This window comes from Electrona antarctica, assembly GCF_951216825.1.
Source record: "Electrona antarctica genome assembly, contig: scaffold_120, whole genome shotgun sequence".
Lineage (NCBI taxonomy): Eukaryota > Metazoa > Chordata > Actinopteri > Myctophiformes > Myctophidae > Electrona > Electrona antarctica.
The window spans coordinates 335,001-355,000 of NW_027638352.1; the positions used below are offsets into that span (position 1 = coordinate 335,001).

A 20,000-nucleotide genomic window follows, 5' to 3' on the forward strand; every position below is an offset into this window, starting at 1 on the left:
CCCCTCTCACTGCTGCTAAGGCAGAGAGAGAAGGAACGCAGCAACCCAAACCCCTCTCACTGCTGCTAAGGCAGAGAGAGAAGGAACGCAGCAACCCAAACCCCTCTCACTGCTGCTAAGGCAGAGAGAGTGAAGGAACGCAGCAACCCAAACCCCTCTCACTGCTGCTAAGGCAGAGAGAGAAGGAACGCAGCAACCCAAACCCCTCTCACTGCTGCTAAGGCAGAGAGAGAAGGAACGCAGCAACCCAAACCCCTCTCACTGCTGCTAAGGCAGAGAGAGAAGGAACGCAGCAACCCAAACCCCTCTCACTGCTGCTAAGGCAGAGAGAGAAGGAACGCAGCAACCCAAACCCCTCTCACTCAACCCAGTGTAACAGAGACATATAAACTAGAGCTCTTCACGGGTAAAAAATAAAAATGGTTCCGAAAAACGAAATTAATCTGTGACATGAAAGGGGTTATTGTATGTGGGCTTAGTGATCATTTTATGATATTCTGTACCAGCAAAATACAAAAACTTAAGACCGGCTGCCACAAAACAGTCATATCAAGGGACCTCAAAACCTACTCTAGTGAGGTCTTTAACCAAGAATTGGAGAGTCTGGATTGGTCCGATGAGCTTAAAAGCACACTTGTCGAAGAAGCTCGGCTTGGCTTCAAAACCAAATTTACATCAGTACTGAACAACATGGCTCCTTTGAGAACCACCAGGGGCAAAACCCGTTCGGAACCATGGATGAATTCGGACATACTGACTGCAATGAAAGCCAGAGACAAAAAATGCTCTGAATTTCTAAAATGCAAGTCAAAGCTAGCCAAGCGCTTCGACAGTGTTCGCCAAGCTCAGTTGGACAACCTAAATACCCAACGAACCAAGCTAAGAAACAGTGTAACTGCCATGACCAAATCAGCTAAAAGTAACTTCATCAATGATAAAGCACAGGGAAACAAAAACAATCCTCGTGAGCTCTGGAAGCTACTAAACAATCAACTAGGCTGCGGTCAGAAACTAAAAACCAGGTTTTCAAACATAAACAGTGATGTAAATAGGTTTTCAATGTAATGGGTCCCGGGATGCACAGGTGGTCATTCAAATGAGTCCCAAAAAATTCTTATGAGTCCCAAAACAAAGTCACACCTGTGTGAAGTGAGTGGTGCAACTCCGTGTGGGGGTTCGCGGGGGGGGGGGGGGGGGGGGGGGATTTTCCAGACCCCCAGGAACACGCCCAGGGGGCCGGGCCGGTTCCGGCGTGCCGCGTCGCGTCCGAACGGTTGAGAATGACAGAGTTACCGTGTGGCGGCCCCTCTACTGTACTGCACTGGCACCCCCGAAAGCATACAGTTAATACGTGCGTGTGTGCATTAGGTTGCGCACAGATGGTGAAAAACAACCATGCTGTTTTCGTGCCCATACCCAGACACCCAGCCACCCACCCACACACATAGCTCCGTAAGGGAGTGGTTGCGCCACTCAAAAATAATAATAAAACATTTTTTTTATTTTTTTATTAAAAAAAAAATATAAACATATCAAATAGGCCTATACAGTATATTTTTAATGTAGGTTAGTAGTATTAGCAAGCACAACTCAGTAAGAAATACTAATAGTGGGCAACAGTGGATTTAACATAGCTTAAACCAAAAGTTGTTTGCAGTTGCAATTATTATACTTAGTCAAAATATCGGCGTGTGTTACACAATGTGTGTTTCCCATTGAATCGGGTCTGCTTGTCACGCTAAAACATGTTCCGGAGTGCAACGAATCATGTTCAACCCAGATTCGGCACAAACAAGGGACTAAATTATTTTCGCTCCTATGCCACCAAAATGTGGAACACCCTACCAACAGTCATTAAGACATGCGAATCCCTTGACTCCTTCAAAACCGCTCTCAAAGGGCACCTACGGACGGCTGCAATTCGAAACTGGCCCCCGTAAAATCTGAATCCCCCCCCACCGCCCCCCCCCCCCTTTTTCCCCTCACTGTATATGTTTCTTTTCCCTTTTTACCTCCATTATGATGAATTCCTGTACTGTTCTTTGTCTATATAGAAGTGTCTATTTGTACGTCTCTAAATGTTTTGATGAATTGAACATGGTGGACCCTGTTGTAAACAAGTGTAATGCTTAATTGGGTCGTCCACTCACAGTTAACAGCCTTTGTATTGAGTTTGTGCTTGAAATGTACTGTAATTCTGCAAACTGTTAATAAAATTTTCAATCAATCAATCAATCAATTCCCCTAAATATTTCTGTCGGAGGCAGCGCCGTTTAGTTGAGAGAGTTGCGACATCTCCGTTCACTGCTTATTCGTGGGGCTGCATGCGTCACTGATCACTCTATTGTCGTCACTCTCTGTCTCTAAACAGCTCTAGTCTAGAGGCTGCGCTGAGTGCGCTCAGTCAGATCCAACATGGTGGCGCACAGCGCGCTGTGTTGACAGTGTTGTTACAGACTAGTGGTTCTACAAGAACGATTCCTACGTGGATTTTATTTTTTATAACATAGGATGAGGTCGGATGCGGGCATGCAAAATGATCGTGTCCGTAGATTATTGTTTTACCGCATTTTTTTCCCCCGCGATTTTTTTTTCTTCGCGTGGATTATTATTACTGTGTGCTGAGTACCTCCGCTCAACCTCTGCGTCCACGGGACGCATAGGTTGAGCGGAGGTTGCGGCCCAAAACTATAAAGTGCGTTTTGGGACGCAAAACAGAACTGCATAAACATCAAATCGGACGACACTCTCATCACTGACAAGCTTGAGGTGACCAACTACTTGAATATCTTCTTTACAAACATAGCAACAACTCTGGTTAACAAACTGCCCTCCCACTCTGGGCTCTTTGGTGTAGAGCACATTAAAACCTTCTACAGAAACCTAGGTGTTTGTAAAGACGATTTTAAACTAGTTATGGTAACAACTGATGAGGTAATTAAGAAACTGAGTGCCCTCCAACCCCACAAGGCCACAGGCCATGACAATATTCCCTCCAAATTTCTCAGAGACTCAGCCATCTCTATAGCTCCAATCATCACCCACATAGTAAACCTCTCCATCAAACAGGGACAGGTCCCCCAAGATTTAAAACTCAGTGAGATCAGTGAGCTGGATGCAATCCTACCTGGAGGGGAGAGAACAGATGGTGGAGGTGAATGGAACACTGTCCCCCCCCCCCTCCCAGTGAGCTGTGGCGTTCCACAAGGAAGCATACTAGGGGCTCTACTGTTCCTAATATATGTTAACGACATGACTTCAGCTTGTGACTGCAACTTGTTCCTGTTCGCAGATTACTCAGCACTGCTGGTCTCGGACAGGAACAAACTGCAGGTTGAAAATGCCCTCAGCTCTGAACTCGGTAGAATCTGCACCTGGCTCGCTGATAACAAACTATCTTTACACCTGGGAAAATGAATCCATTCTCTTTGGATCTAATAGTAATCTCAGCAAGGCAAATGGCTTCTTGGTTAGAGTGGGTGACAATGTTATCACACGTAAAGATGAAATTACCTACCTAGGTTCCATCCTGGAGGCTAATCTTTCCGGTGATAAAATGGCCACCAACGTAATCAAAAAGGTCCACCATAGAACAAGATTCCTTTACAGGATCTCCTCACTGGTCAACAAAAACACCTTGAATTCCCTAACAGGAGCCCTTGTACAAGGTTTCTTTGACTATGCATGCACCTCCTGGTACCACAGCACCTCAAAGGCCCTTAAAACCAGGCTCCAGACTTCCCAAAACAAACTGGTCAGGCTCCTACTTGACCTCGTCCCCCGAACCAACCTCACCCCTGCCCACTTCGACAGGCTGGAATGGCTTAGGGTCGACGACAGAGTACAGCATCTTGCAATGGGTCTGGTCCACAAGATTCGATACACCACCAAGATACCCATGTACCTGTCTAGATACTCCCTTAATGTTAACGAAGTCCACACCCACAACACCAGAGGGAGTGCAACGAACCATGTACAACCCAGATTGGGCACAAACAAGGGACTAAATTATTTTCGCTCCTATGCCACCAAAATGTGGAACGCCCTACCAACAGTCATTAAGACATGCGAATCCCTTGACTCCTTCAAAACCGCTCTCAAAGGGCACCTACCGACGGCTGCAATTCGAAACTGGCCCCTGTAAAATCGGAATCCCTCAAACACGGACGCAAGGACAACACAAGAGACGGTCGCGGCCACACAGCCAACTCAAGGTATGGCCACTGAGCCGACTTGGGGACCCAACGCAAGGACAACACAAGAGACGGTCACGGCCACACAGCCAACTCAAGGTACGGCCACGGAGCCGACTTGGGGACCCAACACAAGGACAACACAAGAGATGGTCACGGCCACACAGCCAACTCAAGGTACGGCCACTGAGCCGACTTGGGGACCCAACACAAGGACAACACAAGAGACGGTCACGGCCACACAGCCAACTCAAGGTACGGCCACGGAGCCAACTTGGGAACCCAACACAGCTCCTCCAAGGAAAACAAACAAATGAACGGAGCTGAACGTGAATCCCCCCCACCACCCACCCCTTTTTTTCCCTCACTGTATATGTTTCTTTTCCCTTTTTACCTCCTTTATGATGAATTCCTGTTCTGTCCTTTGTCTATATAGAAGTGTCTATTTGTACATCTCTAAATGTTTTTGATGAATTGAACATTGTGGACCCTATTGGAAACAAGTGTAATGCTTAATTGGGTCGTCCACTCACAGTTAACAGCCTTTGTATTGAGTTTGTGCTTGAAATGTACTGTAATTCTGCAAACTGTTAATAAATTTTTCAATCAATCAATCAAATCAAAGAGAGAAAGAGACTGCGCGCTGCAGTAGAGGGTGGGAGAGAGAAAAAGAGTCTCGTCTCTCCTCGTCTCCTCAGCGTGCTGCATTTAAAATTAACCAAACGGATCATTTGTTTTTTACACACAAACACAATCATCAGAGTTTTAGCTGCTTTAGCAGAAGCAGAAGCAGATGCATGTACCGGTCTTGGCTGAATGAAATATATTTCTCAACCAGTTTAATTTCAAGGACCCCCAGTTTGACTACGGACCCCGATTTAATGTAATTTCTATCTCTGAGACCCAAATTTATATTGTAAAATCAATGTTAACCCTAACGGGTCCATTTGGTTCCAAACTATCCTTTTAGCTGGGGACCCCCTGGAACTCCCTCAAGGACCCCTGGGGGTCCCCGGACCCCCTGGAACTCCCTCAAGGACCCCTGGGGGTCCCCGGACCCCCTGGAACTCCCTCAAGGACCCTTGGGGGTCCCCGGACCCCCTGGAACTCCCTCAAGGACCCCTGGGGGTCCCCGGACCCCACTTTGGGAACCACTGCTCTAAGAATCTCTATGTAACCTCCAAGTTGTCTCTAAGAGAGTCTAGAGTGAAATATTGCACGTTGCCTCAGCCTGCAATAAACTGTTGTCAATTCATGATCCTAATTTTTATACTTACAATGTCAATGATGTGTAAGAAGAGTCATTCATTAAATACAGTAAAGGTGGCCTTACACTAGCCGATAATCGGGCATTTTTGACGCTCGGGGGGTGCCCGACCGCTTAAAGCGCGATCAAGAATGTTTGATATTTGCTCTGCCCCGCTCCGATTATCCTGTAGTGTGTGGTGCTATCAGATTTCAGATTGAAGAAAATCGGCTAGTGTAAGGCCACCTTTTGTAAATGCTACACAATGGAACAATTTATGGATTTCACGACACTGTGATCGGTATCGGCAGATACTGCTTCCAGTGATCGGTGATCGGCCCCAAAAAACCTGATCGGAGAATCTCTAGTTATTATCGTATATATAAACATAACATAGGCCTACATATCCATAAATATAATAATAATAATAATAATACACACGCACACGCGTTGACACTAAGGGTTGCCCACCTGCCCCTGGCAGCTAAATTAAACACTAAGGGTTGCCCACCTGCCCCTGGCAGCTAAATTAAACACTAAGGGTTGCCCACCTGCCCCTGGCAGCTAAATAAAACACTAAGGGTTGCCCACCTGCCCCTGGCAGCTAAATAAAACACTAAGGGTTGCCCACAAGCCCCTGGCAGCTAAATGTTGCCCACCTGCCCTTGGCAGCTAAATAAAACACTAAGGGTTGCCCACCTGCCCCTGGCAGCTAAATAAAACACTAAGGGTTGCCCACCTGCCCCTGGCAGCTAAATAAAACACTAAGGGTTGCCCACCTGTCCCTGGCAGCTAAATAAAACACTAAGGGTTGCCCACCTGCCCCTGGCAGCTAAATAAAACACTAAGGGTTGCCCACCTGTCCCTGGCAGCTAAATAAAACACTAAGGGTTGCCCACCTGCCCCTGGCAGCTAAATAAAACACTAAGGGTCGCCCACCTGCCCTTGGCAGCTAAATAAAACACTAAGGGTTGCCCACCTGTCCCTGGCAGCTAAATAAAACACTAAGGGTCGCCCACCTGCCCCTGGCAGCTAAATAAAACACTAAGGGTTGCCCACCTGCCCCTGGCAGCTAAATAAAACACTAAGGGTTGCCCACCTGCCCCTGGCAGCTAAATAAAACACTTAGGGTCGCCCACCTCCCCCTGGCAGCTAAATAAAACACTAAGTGTTGCCCACCTGCCCTGGCAGCTAAATGTTGCCCACCTGCCCCTGGCAGTTTAATGTTGCCCACCTGCCCCTGGCAGCTAAATAAAACACTAAGGGTTGCCCACCTGCCCCTGGCAGCTAAATGTTGTCCACCTGCCCCTGGCAGCTAAATAAAACACTAAGGGTTGCCCACCTGCCCCTGGCAGCGAAATAAAACACTAAGGGTTGCCCACCTGCCCCTGGCAGCTAAATAAAACACTAAGGGTTGCCCACCTGCCCCTGGCAGCTAAATAAAACACTAAGGGTTGCCCACCTGCCCCTGGCAGCTAAATAAAACACTAAGGGTTGCCCACCTGCCCCTGGCAGCTAAATAAAACACTAAGGGTTGCCCACCTGCCCCTGGCAGCTAAATAAAACACTAAGGGTTGCCCACCTGCCCCTGGCAGCTAAATAAAACACTAAGGGTTGCCCACCTGCCCCTGGCAGCTAAATAAAACACTAAGTGTTGCCCACCTGCCCTGGCAGCTAAATGTTGCCCACCTGCCCCTGGCAGTTTAATGTTGCCCACCTGCCCCTGGCAGCTAAATAAAACACTAAGGGTTGCCCACCTGCCCCTGGCAGCTAAATTAAACACTAAGGGTTGTCCACCTGCCCCTGGCAGCTAAATATTGCCCACCTGCCCCTGGCAGCTAAATAAAACACTAAGGGTTGCCCACCTGCCCCTGGCAGCTAAATAAAACACTAAGGGTTGCCCACAAGCCCCTGGCAGCTAAATGTTGCCCACCTGCCCCTGGCAGCTAAATAAAACACTAAGGGTTGCCCACCTGCCCCTGGCAGCTAAATAAAACACTAAGGGTCGCCCACCTGCCCCTGGCAGCTAAATAAAACACTAAGGGTTGCCCACCTGCCCCTGGCAGCTAAATAAAACACTAAGGGTTGCCCACCTGCCCCTGGCAGCTAAATAAAACACTAAGGGTTGCCCACCTGCCCTGGCAGCTAAATAAAACACTAAGGGTTGCCCACCTGCCCCTGGCAGCTAAATAAAACACTAAGGGTTGCCCACCTGTCCATGGCAGCTAAATAAAACACTAAGGGTTGCCCACCTGCCCCTGGCAGCTAAATAAAACACTAAGGGTTGCCCACCTGCCCTGGCAGCTAAATGTTGCCCACCTGCCCCTGGCAGTTTAATGTTGCCCACCTGCCCCTGGCAGCTAAATAAAAGACTAAGGGTTGCCCACCTGCCCCTGGCAGCTAAATAAAACACTAAGGGTCGCCCACCTGCCCCTGGCAGCTAAATATAACACTAAGGGTTGCCCACCTGCCCCTGGCAGCTAAATAAAACACTAAGGGTTGCCCACCTGTCCCTGGCAGCTAAATAAAACACTAAGGGTTGCCCACCTGCCCCTGGCAGCTAAATAAAACACTAAGGGTCGCCCACCTCCCCCTGGCAGCTAAAAAAAACACTAAGGGTTGCCCACCTGCCCCTGGCAGCTAAATAAAACACTAAGGGTTGCCCACCTGCCCCTGGCAGCTAAATAAAACACTAAGGGTTGCTCACCTGCCCCTGGCAGCTAAATAAAACACTAAGGGTTGCCCACCTGCCCCTGGCAGCTAAATAAAACACTAAGGGCTGCCCACCTGCCCCTGGCAGCTAAATAAAACACTAAGGGCTGCCCACCTGCCCCTGGCAGCTAAATAAAACACTAAGGGTTGCCCACCTGCCCCTGGCAGCTAAATAAAACACTAAGGGTTGCCCACCTGCCCCTGGCAGCTAAATAAAACACTACGGGTTGCCCACCTGCCCCTGGCAGCTAAATAAAAGACTAAGGGTTGCCCACCTGCCCCTGGCAGCTAAATAAAACACTAAGGGTTGCCCACCTCCCGCTGGCAGCTAAATAAAACACTAAGGGTTGCCCACCTGCCCCTGGCAGCTAAATAAAACACTACGGGTTGCCCACCTGCCCCTGGCAGCTAAATAAAACACTAAGGGTTGCCCACCTGCCCCTGGCAGCTAAATAAAACACTAAGGGTTGCCCACCTGCCCCTGGCAGCTAAATAAAACACTAAGGGTTGCCCACCTCCCCCTGGCAGCTAAATAAAACACTAAGGGTTGCCCACCTGCCCCTGGCAGCTAAATAAAACACTAAGGGTTGCCCACCTGCCCCTGGCAGCTAAATAAAACACTAAGGGTTGCCCACCTGTCCCTGGCAGCTAAATAAAACACTAAGGGTTGCCCACCTGCCCCTGGCAGCTAAATAAAACACTAAGGGTCGCCCACCTCCCCCTGGCAGCTAAATAAAACACTAAGGGTTGCCCACCTGCCCCTGGCAGCTAAATAAAACACTAAGGGTTGCCCACCTGCCCCTGGCAGCTAAATAAAACACTAAGGGTTGCCCACCTGCCCCTGGCAGCTAAATAAAACACTAAGGGTTGCCCACCTGCCCCTGGCAGCTAAATAAAACACTAAGGGTTGCCCACCTCCCCCTGGCAGCTAAATAAAACACTAAGGGTTGCCCACCTGCCCCTGGCAGCTAAATAAAACACTAAGGGTTGCCCACCTGCCCCTGGCAGCTAAATAAAACACTAAGGGTTGCCCACCTGCCCCTGGCAGCTAAATAAAACACTAAGGGTTGCCCACCTGTCCCTGGCAGCTAAATAAAACACTAAGGGTTGCCCACCTGCCCCTGGCAGCTAAATAAAACACTAAGGGTTGCCAACCTGCCCCTGGCAGCTAAATAAAACACTAAGGGTCGCCAACCTGCCCCTGGCAGCTAAATAAAACACTAAGGGTTGCCCACCTGCCCCTGGCAGCTAAATAAAACACTAAGGGTTGCCCACCTGCCCCTGGCAGCTAAATAAAACACTAAGGGTTGCCCACCTGTCCCTGGCAGCTAAATAAAACACTAAGGGTTGCCCACCTGCCCCTGGAAGCTAAATAAAACACTAAGGGTTGCCCACCTGCCCCTGGCAGCTAAATAAAAAATTAAGGGTTGCCCACCTGCCCCTGGCAGCTAAATAAAACACTAAGGGTTGCCCACCTCCCCCTGGCAGCTAAATAAAACACTAAGGGTCGCCCACCTGCCCCTGGCAGATAAATGTTGCCCACTTGCCCCTGGCAGCTAAATAAAACACTAAAGGTTGCCCACCTGCCCCTGGCAGCTAAATAAAACACTATGGGTTGCAGGGTGAAGTTAATAATGATAAATGAATATGATAATACCTTTTATATAATCACCAACATGAATTATGTTTGTTATTTACAGCTAGGTGGGGTGAGATGGAAAAGGGGCGACCGTACCCGTTACCCTCATTGTTTTACAACATATTACCATTGTAACATTTCACCCACTATTGAACCCATGACCCACGGTTCACCAGTCTGGCCCCTGTCTGGGTAACAACCCCCTTCCCCAAAGGTAGCTCCCTCAGAGGAGGGAGTTATGGCCAAATATCACCATGCTACAATATCATTATGCTTACAATATTAAGAATTCTGTTACATTTATTATGACGATTTCATTATGTTTTAAGTTAAGAGTAGTGGACTATATTTTTGGGGTAGTTAATCTACTATTGAGAGCAGTAGTATTGAAGAATTCTGTTTTAAGTTAATAGTAGTGGTAAAATGTAAACTATATCTTTGGGGTAGTTAATCATTCAGTCTATCCACTATTGAGAGTATTTTCTCCCTTTAATTACAGCAGCAGTATTTATTTTAGAAGCTTAAGTCCTTGTATCAGTAAGTCTTGAATAGATTAGTAAAGATACTGAGATATACAGAAGGGGGCAGTAATGCAACTATTAAGGATGCCAACTGCCATAATACCCCACGAAGAAGAAGGATCAGTAAATCTGTGTTCCACCAAATGGGTCTAGAGAGAAAAGCCAGGCTCTGCATTCAGCCAGGCTTTATGATCCTGGCTCACCAAATACGCCAATTCTGAGCCTTGCTTGGCTTTAGTGGAACGGAATAAACCAGGCTGTAAAGACCAGGATTTAAAAAGCCTGGTTTTGGCCTAAATCCTGGATTAGTTAATCCAAGTTTCGTGGAACAGGCCCCAGAGCTCTGCTTCTATAAACACAACACCAGATATCTGTCTAAACACCTGAACGTGTCCAGAGAGCTCTGTCTTCTATAAACACAACACCAGATATCTGTTCAAACACCTGAACGTGTCCAGAGCTCTGTCTTCTATAAACACAACACCAGATATCTGTCTAAACACCTGAACGTGTCCAGAGAGCTCTGTCTTCTATAAACACAACACCAGATATCTGTCTAAACACCTGAACGTGTCCAGAGCTCTGACTTCTATAAACACAACACCAGATATCTGTCTAAACACCTGAACGTGTCCAGAGCTCTGTCTTCTATAAACACAACACCAGATATCTGTCTAAACACCTGAACATGTCCAGAGCTCTGTCTTCTATGAACACAACACCAGATATCTGTCTAAACACCTGAACGTGTCCAGAGCTCTGTCTTCTATAAACACAACACCAGATATCTGTCTAAACACCTGAACGTGTCCAGAGCTCTGTCTTCTATAAACACAACACCAGATATCTGTCTAAACACCTGAACGTGTCCAGAGCTCTGTCTTCTATAAACACAACACCAGATATCTGTCTAAACACCTGAACGTGTCCAGAGCTCTGTCTTCTATAAACACAACACCAGATATCTGTCTAAACTAGGGGTGTTCGATATGGCGATAAATATCGTCGGGACGATACAACGTCTCCACGATACGGCTTTTTAGAGTTATCGTTTCCATCACGATAAATTCACTCCATCAGATGCAGCGCATGCACGTTCTATGATGTGTAATTTATACTTCTGCAGTACGACGGTTTCGTTCACCAAAAATAACAAATCTACAAGCTAACAACGCTTCGCTACTGCACCGCAATGCAAGGCATTGTTTGCTTATAGATCGGGTGGGTTCTAAGCACTCCCAAAGTCCCCGCCCCTTTCTTCTGAGCAGAGGGAAGCACTGCAGGAGTTTGTCTACACACTGCGCTCCGCACAGAATAATGTGTAAAGAAAGACGAAAGAAATGGACAGGCAATTATACTCAGATGTCGAGCGAGTGGAGGTTGAGGAAGGGCTAGTTCCCAAAAAGAACTGTACAGCAGTGGTATGGAACTATTTCGGATTCTCCGTCCGTAAGGGACAAGTACGAACATTATTTTGAAATATTTTCAAACTCCTACGGTTTCGCCGACAGCCACTTCATAGTTTGCAAAACACACGCTGTGTGTGTGTGTGCGTGTGTGTGCTGACTTGCGCTGTACACTCCGTCAGTCTTCTCCTCCCTTGCTCAGTCTATAATGTAGCTCCGCCAAAACTCAAGAAACTTTCATAATGACAATTTAAAGTGAATCCTACTTTATGCGACGTGCGTCCATTGATGATAGCCTACTCCTTGTCAACTCAGTCACCACGTTCAAAAACGTATCCAGCAAACCAACTCAGCAAAACGTTATAGTATTCCATGGAAGCAGATGGGATCAACACTTGCAAGCATAACATTTTAAATCCCTAATAGAGAGTAAAACCACAACATAAACCGGAGTTTCACTTATCTAAGGAATGACATGAGGTATTCCTTTTGCCTTGAAGAGCAGTAAATTAAGGCAGAGTGTTGACAAAGCTTTGCTTTTTTTTGCCTTGAAAATCATGAAAGGCAGACGTTTTGCATGGCTCTGCTCACTCAATCAAGGACCCCTAAATTAATATGTATTTGACTGTGGACCCCAATCTGAAAAAATATTGTGTGTGAGCTTGTAGATCGGCTATTTTCAAGTAGCCAATGTGTATGATTAAAGTGGTTAAATAGATATTTATGATATTCATAAATTTAGCTGGGGACCTCCTGGAACTGCTGGACCCCACTTTGAGAACCAATACCATAGGGTGTAGGTTAATCACTTTTTCAAAAGTGATTATATTATATATCATATTTTGCTGCATAAATTCACATAAAACCCTGCATATCATAATCATAATCAATATTAAATAATAATAATATGTTTGCCCGCGTTTTTCTGGAGGGTCTACTAAATGGTATTTATTAGTTTTTTGTTACATTGTACTGTAAATCACACCTGTGTGAAGTGAGGGGCGCTCTGATTGCATTGCTATGATGTGATGTAATGATGATGTAAAACAAACTGTCAAAACAAACATTAAATTCTCTTTATTGTTAATGGGATTTAATGTTTGTGTTAGGGACAAAACAAACATTAATTTCTCTTCATTGTCAATGGCGTTTTTAAAACAAACATTGAATTAAAAACAAACATTAAACCCGTATATAAAAACGTGCGAAAAAAAAATATCGTGATAATATCGTGTATCGTGATAAGGCTTGAAAAATATCGTGATAATACTTTTGTCCATATCGCCCACCCCAGAGCTCTGTCTTCTATAAACACAACACCAGATATCTGTCTAAATACCTGAACATGTCCAGAGCTCTGTCTTCTGGTCCATGGAATGTAAAATAAAAGCACTGTTTACCTAGACGAATGTGCTGATTTCACTGCTACTCTCACTTGCTACTCTTAAAAAAAATCACACCCGTGTGAAGTGAGGGGCGCTCTAATCATCGTAGACGACCTGCTCAGGAGGTAGAGCAGGTCGTCCAATGATCCATGGGTCGGCGGTTCGAATCTCGCCTCCTCCTGTCTACATGTCGAAGTGTCCTTGGGCAAGACACTGAACCCCAGATTGCTCCTGATGTGCAGGTTGGTACCTTGCATGGCTTCCGCCGCAATCGGAATGCTCCAGAACATTTTTCACCGTGATCGCTCCTGCTTCAATTGATCTATTTTACTGATGGTTGTTCTGTATAAAGTTCCTTTGTAATTTATCCTGATTTATAATGTTTGATGTATTGTTTTTTGACTGTATTTTGTGTATTGTAAACCTCGGCTACATTGAAAATGAAGGCTTGCCCTCAACTGTATTCCGAGTATAAATGAAGGTGATGATGATAATGTGTAATAAACTTTGTGAACCTTTAGCGTTATTGTTCTCCCGGGCCCGCCGCCGCAGTCGCCGCACCGAAGGAATACTTCAACCGGATTATCACACACCACCCAGAACCAGACACCACCCAGCCTGCACACACTACCCGTCTGTCAGAACCACACACCACCCAGCCTGCACACACTACCAGTCTGTCAGAACCACACACCACCCAGCCTGCACACACTACCTGTCTGTCAGAACCACACACCACCCAGCCTGCACACACTACCTGTCTGTCAGAACCACTCACCACCCAGCCTGCACACACTACCTGTCTGTCAGAACCACTCACCACCCAGCCTGCACACACTACCTGTCTGTCAGAACCACACACCACCCAGCCTGCACACACTACCTGTCTGTCAGAACCACTCACCACCCAGCCTGCACACACTACCTGTCTGTCAGAACCACTCACCACCCAGCCTGCACACACTACCTGTCTGTCAGAACCACACACCACCCAGCCTGCACACACTACCTGTCTGTCAGAACCACTCACCACCCAGCCTGCACACACTACCTGTCTGTCAGAACCACACACCACCCAGCATGCACACACTACCTGTCTGTCAGAACCACTCATCACTACAGTACAGTACAGTACAGTATATTGTACATGTGTAAGGGCCGATTCATACTCCTATTTTAGTAGTAGCTGTAGTGCCGAAATGATTTCGGCTCGTCAGATATTTTCAGTAGCACCGAAGAGCCGACTTTAGGACGGTACCCGCCCCCCCGAACCTCAAATGACGTCACATTGTAGGCTCTATAGAGAAAAAAACACTTTTATTCAGCTCTAAAATAGGAGTATGAACCGTGCCTTATTCTCTCATTAGCAGTGATTGTACAAACAGAGAAAAGCTCAGCTTGCTTTGATCCAGATGTCATTCATCTGTTGTGCCTCATCAGCAAACTCCACTTCTCACAACAACCAAACACTACAGCCGGGATATAAGGGTCCATTTGGTTACATTACATTCATAATGTAATGTCTAACGTATTCTCACAACAACCAAATGGCTATAACAGGCATTTATGTTGGCCTAAGGGTCCATTTGGTTACATCCATTCCATAGTGTAAATGTATACTTCTCACAACAACATATTGGTTCTACTCATACTCTCACGCAGATAAATTGAACATACTGTGTGTGTGTGTGTGTGTGTGTGTGTGTGTGTGTGTGTGTGTGTGTGTGTGTGTGTGTGTGTGTTGCCAACTTTAAGTGACACGACTGCCAACATTATCTACAAACCAGCTGCTAACTTCACTTAGCTTCAAGCTAACGGAGGTTAGCTTCATTTACCATTGAACTGGACGGGGATGCCGTTAGCCGCATGATATGCTAACGACAGCCCCGTCCAGTTGAATGGGAACTGAAGCTAATGCTGCTAACGACAGCCCCGTCCACTTGAATGGGAAACTGAAGCTAATGCTGCTAACGACAGCCCCGTCCAGTTGAATGGGAACTGAAGCTAATAATGCTAACGACAGCCCCGTCCAGTTGAATGGGAACTGAAGCTAACTGAAGCTAACCGGGGGTTAGCTTCAATTCCCATTGAACTGGACGGGGCTGTCGTTAGCATTATTAGCTTCAGTTCCCCATTCAAGTGGACGGGGCTGTCGTTAGCATTATTAGCTTCAGTTCCCCATTAAAGTGGACGGGGCTGTCGTTAGCATTATTAGCTTCAGTTCCCCATTAAAGTGGACGGGGCTGTCGTTAGCATTATTAGCTTCAGTTCCCCATTAAAGTGGACGGGGCTGTCGTTAGCATGTCGGCTAATAATGTGTTTAGCAGCTGCTTTGAGGCCTGTTGGGGTTTGTTGTTTATAATTACAGTTTCATAACATTTAACAACGTTTAGTTAGTTTATTTACCTTCGTCGTAGTTGTATCCTCGGACATTCCTGTGTCTGGACATGGTGTTCTGATTTAAAGGAGTTTAAAACAAGGAGTTTAAATGTTGTGTTTGTGTTGTTTTATTAAACATGTGAGTGTGTGTCTACTGCTGCCGCCATGATGCACAACACGTCACAGCCTCCCTCTGCGCATGCTCTGTTCACTGTTGCACTTGGGGGGGTTGGCAAACTGAGGGTCGCGGACCCGGTGAGGGGCCGCGGGCCCGTTTTATATGGGTCGCGATTTGTATTTTGTTTTATTATTATTATTATTATTATTATTATTATTATTATTATTATTATTTTATTTAAAAAAATAATTATAATAATAATTATTATTAGTAGTAGTAGTAGGTTTTTGATTGATTGATTGATTGATTGATTGATTGATTGATTGATTGATTGATTGATTGATTGATTGATTGATTGATTGATTTCACAGTTTGTAGAATGGGTACATTTCAAATGAAAGTATAGCCTACAGGTCAATACAAAATCTGCTAAGAGGTTAAAATAGTTATAGGTTAAAATTAGCTAAATGTGTGTCAAATCTGCAAAATAAAAAAATGATTTTTACCACTAGCTTTCTGAATAAGATGTCGACCCCCATCTGAAAATATGTTGTTCCAGGGACCCCCTAGAAGCAAGTTTAAAACGGTCGCTCGGAAAGAATATATATTCAAAGATTTGCGCCACATTTTCACGATTTTTCAAAAATGGCAGACCGACAACTTGTTGGCAGCCCTTTGTGCACATTTCTGTTATAGCAAACTGCAGGTCCACAGCATGCGAGTAGCCGTAGGTTTCAACGCTCCCCCCATTAGTAGCCTTAGGTTTCAACGCTCCCCCATTAGCACGTCGGCAAAACCCCTTCGCACCTGTCGGCCGGAGATGCACTATTTAACAGATCGAATCCTGGGCGTCACACAAACAACATGATAGACATATTAGAGCTAAAAAAAACCTATAAATTACAATCACAGCTCTGTAACTCTGAGAGTGTAGAACTAAACAGGAGACAAAGGAAATGGTTGCAGACTCCATGTACACACGCAAGGCAGTGAAGGCACGCACGCACGCACGCACGCACACTCTCACACACTCTCACACACTCTCACACACTCTCACACACTCTCACACACTCTCACACACACACATGCGTGCACCTGTGAGTAGTTTGGGTTGCGACCCATTTCTCAAAGGTTATGCCCTTTGGTGTATAGGAGCCTCACCCATGGGAGACCCACCCTGTCACACACACACACACACACACACACACACACACACACACACACACACACACACACACACAATTGAGCACGCCACCCAGAGTGACATCACTGTTTCCGAGACTCGCGGTTACACCTGCCTACAGTATATCCGGCAGACACGCACGCACGCACGCACGCACGCACGCACGCACCCTCCATTCTCCTGTTCCAGGTGTTGCAGGTCGTCCATCTTAGCTGAATGCATCTTGTATTGAGGATGACATCATCATACATACATCCAATCAGCTTTGGCGTCCACACTTTCCTGTGCTGAATCCTCACAGTTTAACCCAATCAAATCATGGCTGTGATTCACGCCTACTACTGGGCCTGGGTATGGAGGCTATGTGTGGCCTATACTGGGCCTGGGTATGGAGGCTATGTGACCTACTGGGCCTGGGTATGGAGGCTATGTGTGGCCTATACTGGGCCTGGGTATGGAGGCTATGTGTGGCCTATACTGGGCCATATGAGGCTATGTATGGCCTATACTGGGCCTGGGTATGGAGGCTATGTGACCTACTGGGCCTGGGTATGGAGGCTATGTGTGGCCTATACTGGGCCTGGGTATGGAGGCTATGTGTGGCCTATACTGGGCCTGGGTATGGAGGCTATGTGTGGCCTATACTGGGCCATATGAGGCTATATGTATGGCCTATACTGGGCCTGGGTATGGAGGCTATGTGTGGCCTATACTGGGCCTGGGTATGGAGGCTATGTGTGGCCTATACTGGGCCTGGGTATGGAGGCTATGTGTGGCCTACTGGGCCTGGGTATGGAGGCTATGTATGGCCTATACTGGGCCTGGGTATGGAGGCTATGTGTGGCCTATACTGGGCCATATGAGGCTATGTGTGGCCTACTGGGCCTGGGTATGGAGGCTATGTGTGGCCTACTGGGCCTGGGTATGGAGGCTATGTGTGGCCTACTGGGCCTGGGTATGGAGGCTGTGTGTGGCCTATACTGGGCCTGGGTATGGAGGCTATGTGTGGCCTACTGGGCCTGGGTATGGAGGCTATGTGTGGCCTACTGGGCCTGGGTATGGAGGCTGTGTGTGGCCTACTGGGCCTGGGTATGGAGGCTATGTGTGGCCTACTGGGCCTGGGTATGGAGGCTGTGTGTGGCCTACTGGGCCTGGGTATGGAGGCTATGTGTGGCCTACTGGGCCTGGGTATGGAGGCTATGTGTGGCCTACTGGGCCTGGGTATGGAGGCTATGTGTGGCCTATACTGGGCCTGTGTATGGAGGCTATGTGTGGCCTACTGGGCCTGGGTATGGAGGCTATGTATGGACTACTGGTGCACAAGGTGCAAGTCACACCTCGACAGAGAGCACTTCTAGTTGGGTTTTAGCTTCACGGTGTAAAACACGTGCGTGCGTGCGTGCGTGCGTGCGTGCGTGCGTATCCTAGCTGTGATGACATCATCTGATCTGTTGAGATGAGCTTTAATAAAAGACAATGACAGACAATAAGTGACGTGTGTGTGTGTGTGTGTGTGTGTGTGTGTGTGTGTGTGTGTGTGTGTGTGTGTGTGTGTGTGTGTGTGTGTGATAAGATATGGAATATGAGGCAAGCATGGTGTGTTTACCCCCAAAAATAGAGCGGAGACACACACACACACACACACACACACACACACACACACACACACACACACACACACACACACACACACACACACACACACACACACACACAAACACCTGCTGAGGTCATCGTGACGAGCTGCTCAATGGAACTCATGTTACCTTAGAGAGAGAGACAGAGAGAGAGAGAGAGAGGGAGACAGAGAGAGAGAGAGAGAGAGAGAGAGAGAGAGAGAGAGCGAGAGAGAGAGAGAGAGAGAGAGAGAGCTGCTGTGACAGGAGAAGGATGTCAAATGGAATACAAGAACCTTAAGGAATACAAACCATATGTGTACACTGTTTATCAAAAGTATAAAGCTAACGTATTCTACTAGAATTTCGCGGGCCTTCGGCCCGCTCATCCCAGAGTTGCGTTGCCCCGCGTTGCGATACAGAAGTCCACAGATACAGAAGTCCACAGTGACACGCGTTGTATGCAGCTGTTTTGTGTTGCAGCGCGTGCGCGCGCGCGCGTGTAGTGTTGTTGTTCTTATCCATAACAATAAATGGATCAAATATGCTCTATATTAGTTATGTATAGATTTAAAGCAGTGGCTGTCAAAGGTGTGATCCAGGGACCCTCATGGTTCCTTGAGGGGGTTCCAAATGGACCCATTATAGGTCTGTAACTCTGAGAGTGTACAAATGGAACCAAGTGGACCCTACAGGTCTGTAACTCTGAGAGTGTACAAATGGAACCAAATGGACTCTGTTATAACGTTTAACTGTGATACTGTACAAATGGAATCAAATGGGACTCTTATGGGTCCATTTGGTTTTACTCTCAGAGTTATGGGGGTCCTTGAAATTTAAAAGGGTTGAGAAGCTGTATGCAATGGCTTATGTCTTGTAAAAAGAGAGACCAGCCTATTCTCCAAAGCATGATATCTTATGCTTTGCTAGGTTGTACAAATTAATATTGGGTCAATATAATTTGCAGGACTCACGTGTGTGCTCTCTGTCTCTCTCGCTCTCTTCTCTCTCCTCCGTCTCTGGGGTGTGTGGGGGGGGGGGGGGGGGGGGGGATTAGTGGCGCTGCCTGCGACAGTGCTATACTTCTCCAGCAGCGGTGCAGAACCGAGAGAGTGACACATTCTTGTGGATGTAAACTGCGCAAGTTGTAGCTTTAAAGTTCGGATTGTGTAGTCGCACCGGTGGTACAAAGTGAATGTTACAACTCGCACGGTGATGTTGTAAGGCGCAAATGCGAGTACCTAGTCGCACTGTCGAGCCCTGTGTAGTGTAGTGGCATTTTCGCTGCATCGCGAGGCGATCCAAATTCCCCCCCGCGCACGCACGCACGCACACACACACACACACACACACTGGACGTAGCTGTGTGTTGTTGCAGCGCGCGCGTGTGCGTGTAGTGTTGTTGTTGTTGTTCGTGTCGATATTTGCGCGTCGGTTTGTCCCGCTTGTACCACGCCAGGTTTGCACAGTGCGCTCAGTGCGATATTTCCGAACGTGGGCGTTGTGTGTGTGTGTGTGGGTGGGTGTGTGTGTGTGTGGCTGGCTGTGTTTTGTTGCGTGGGGATCGCCATGTGAGGGGGCTAGCCAATAAGGGCCCTGTGT

General features: G+C 47.1%; 1 protein-coding gene across 2 annotated transcripts in view; it reads right to left on the reverse strand.

Moving 5' to 3' along the window:
* The window catches only part of hbs1l (HBS1-like translational GTPase), a 93,629-nt gene extending 77,967 nt beyond the window's left edge, over positions 1-15,662 (reverse strand). For both annotated transcript variants that reach the window (XM_079531041.1, XM_079531040.1), the window contains exon 1: positions 15,509-15,662. In XM_079531041.1, the coding sequence (XP_079387167.1) occupies positions 15,509-15,551 (43 nt within the window). In that variant the 5' untranslated portion in view covers positions 15,552-15,662. The remainder of the gene's footprint in view (positions 1-15,508) is intronic.
* Positions 15,663-20,000: the final 4,338 nt, after the last annotated feature.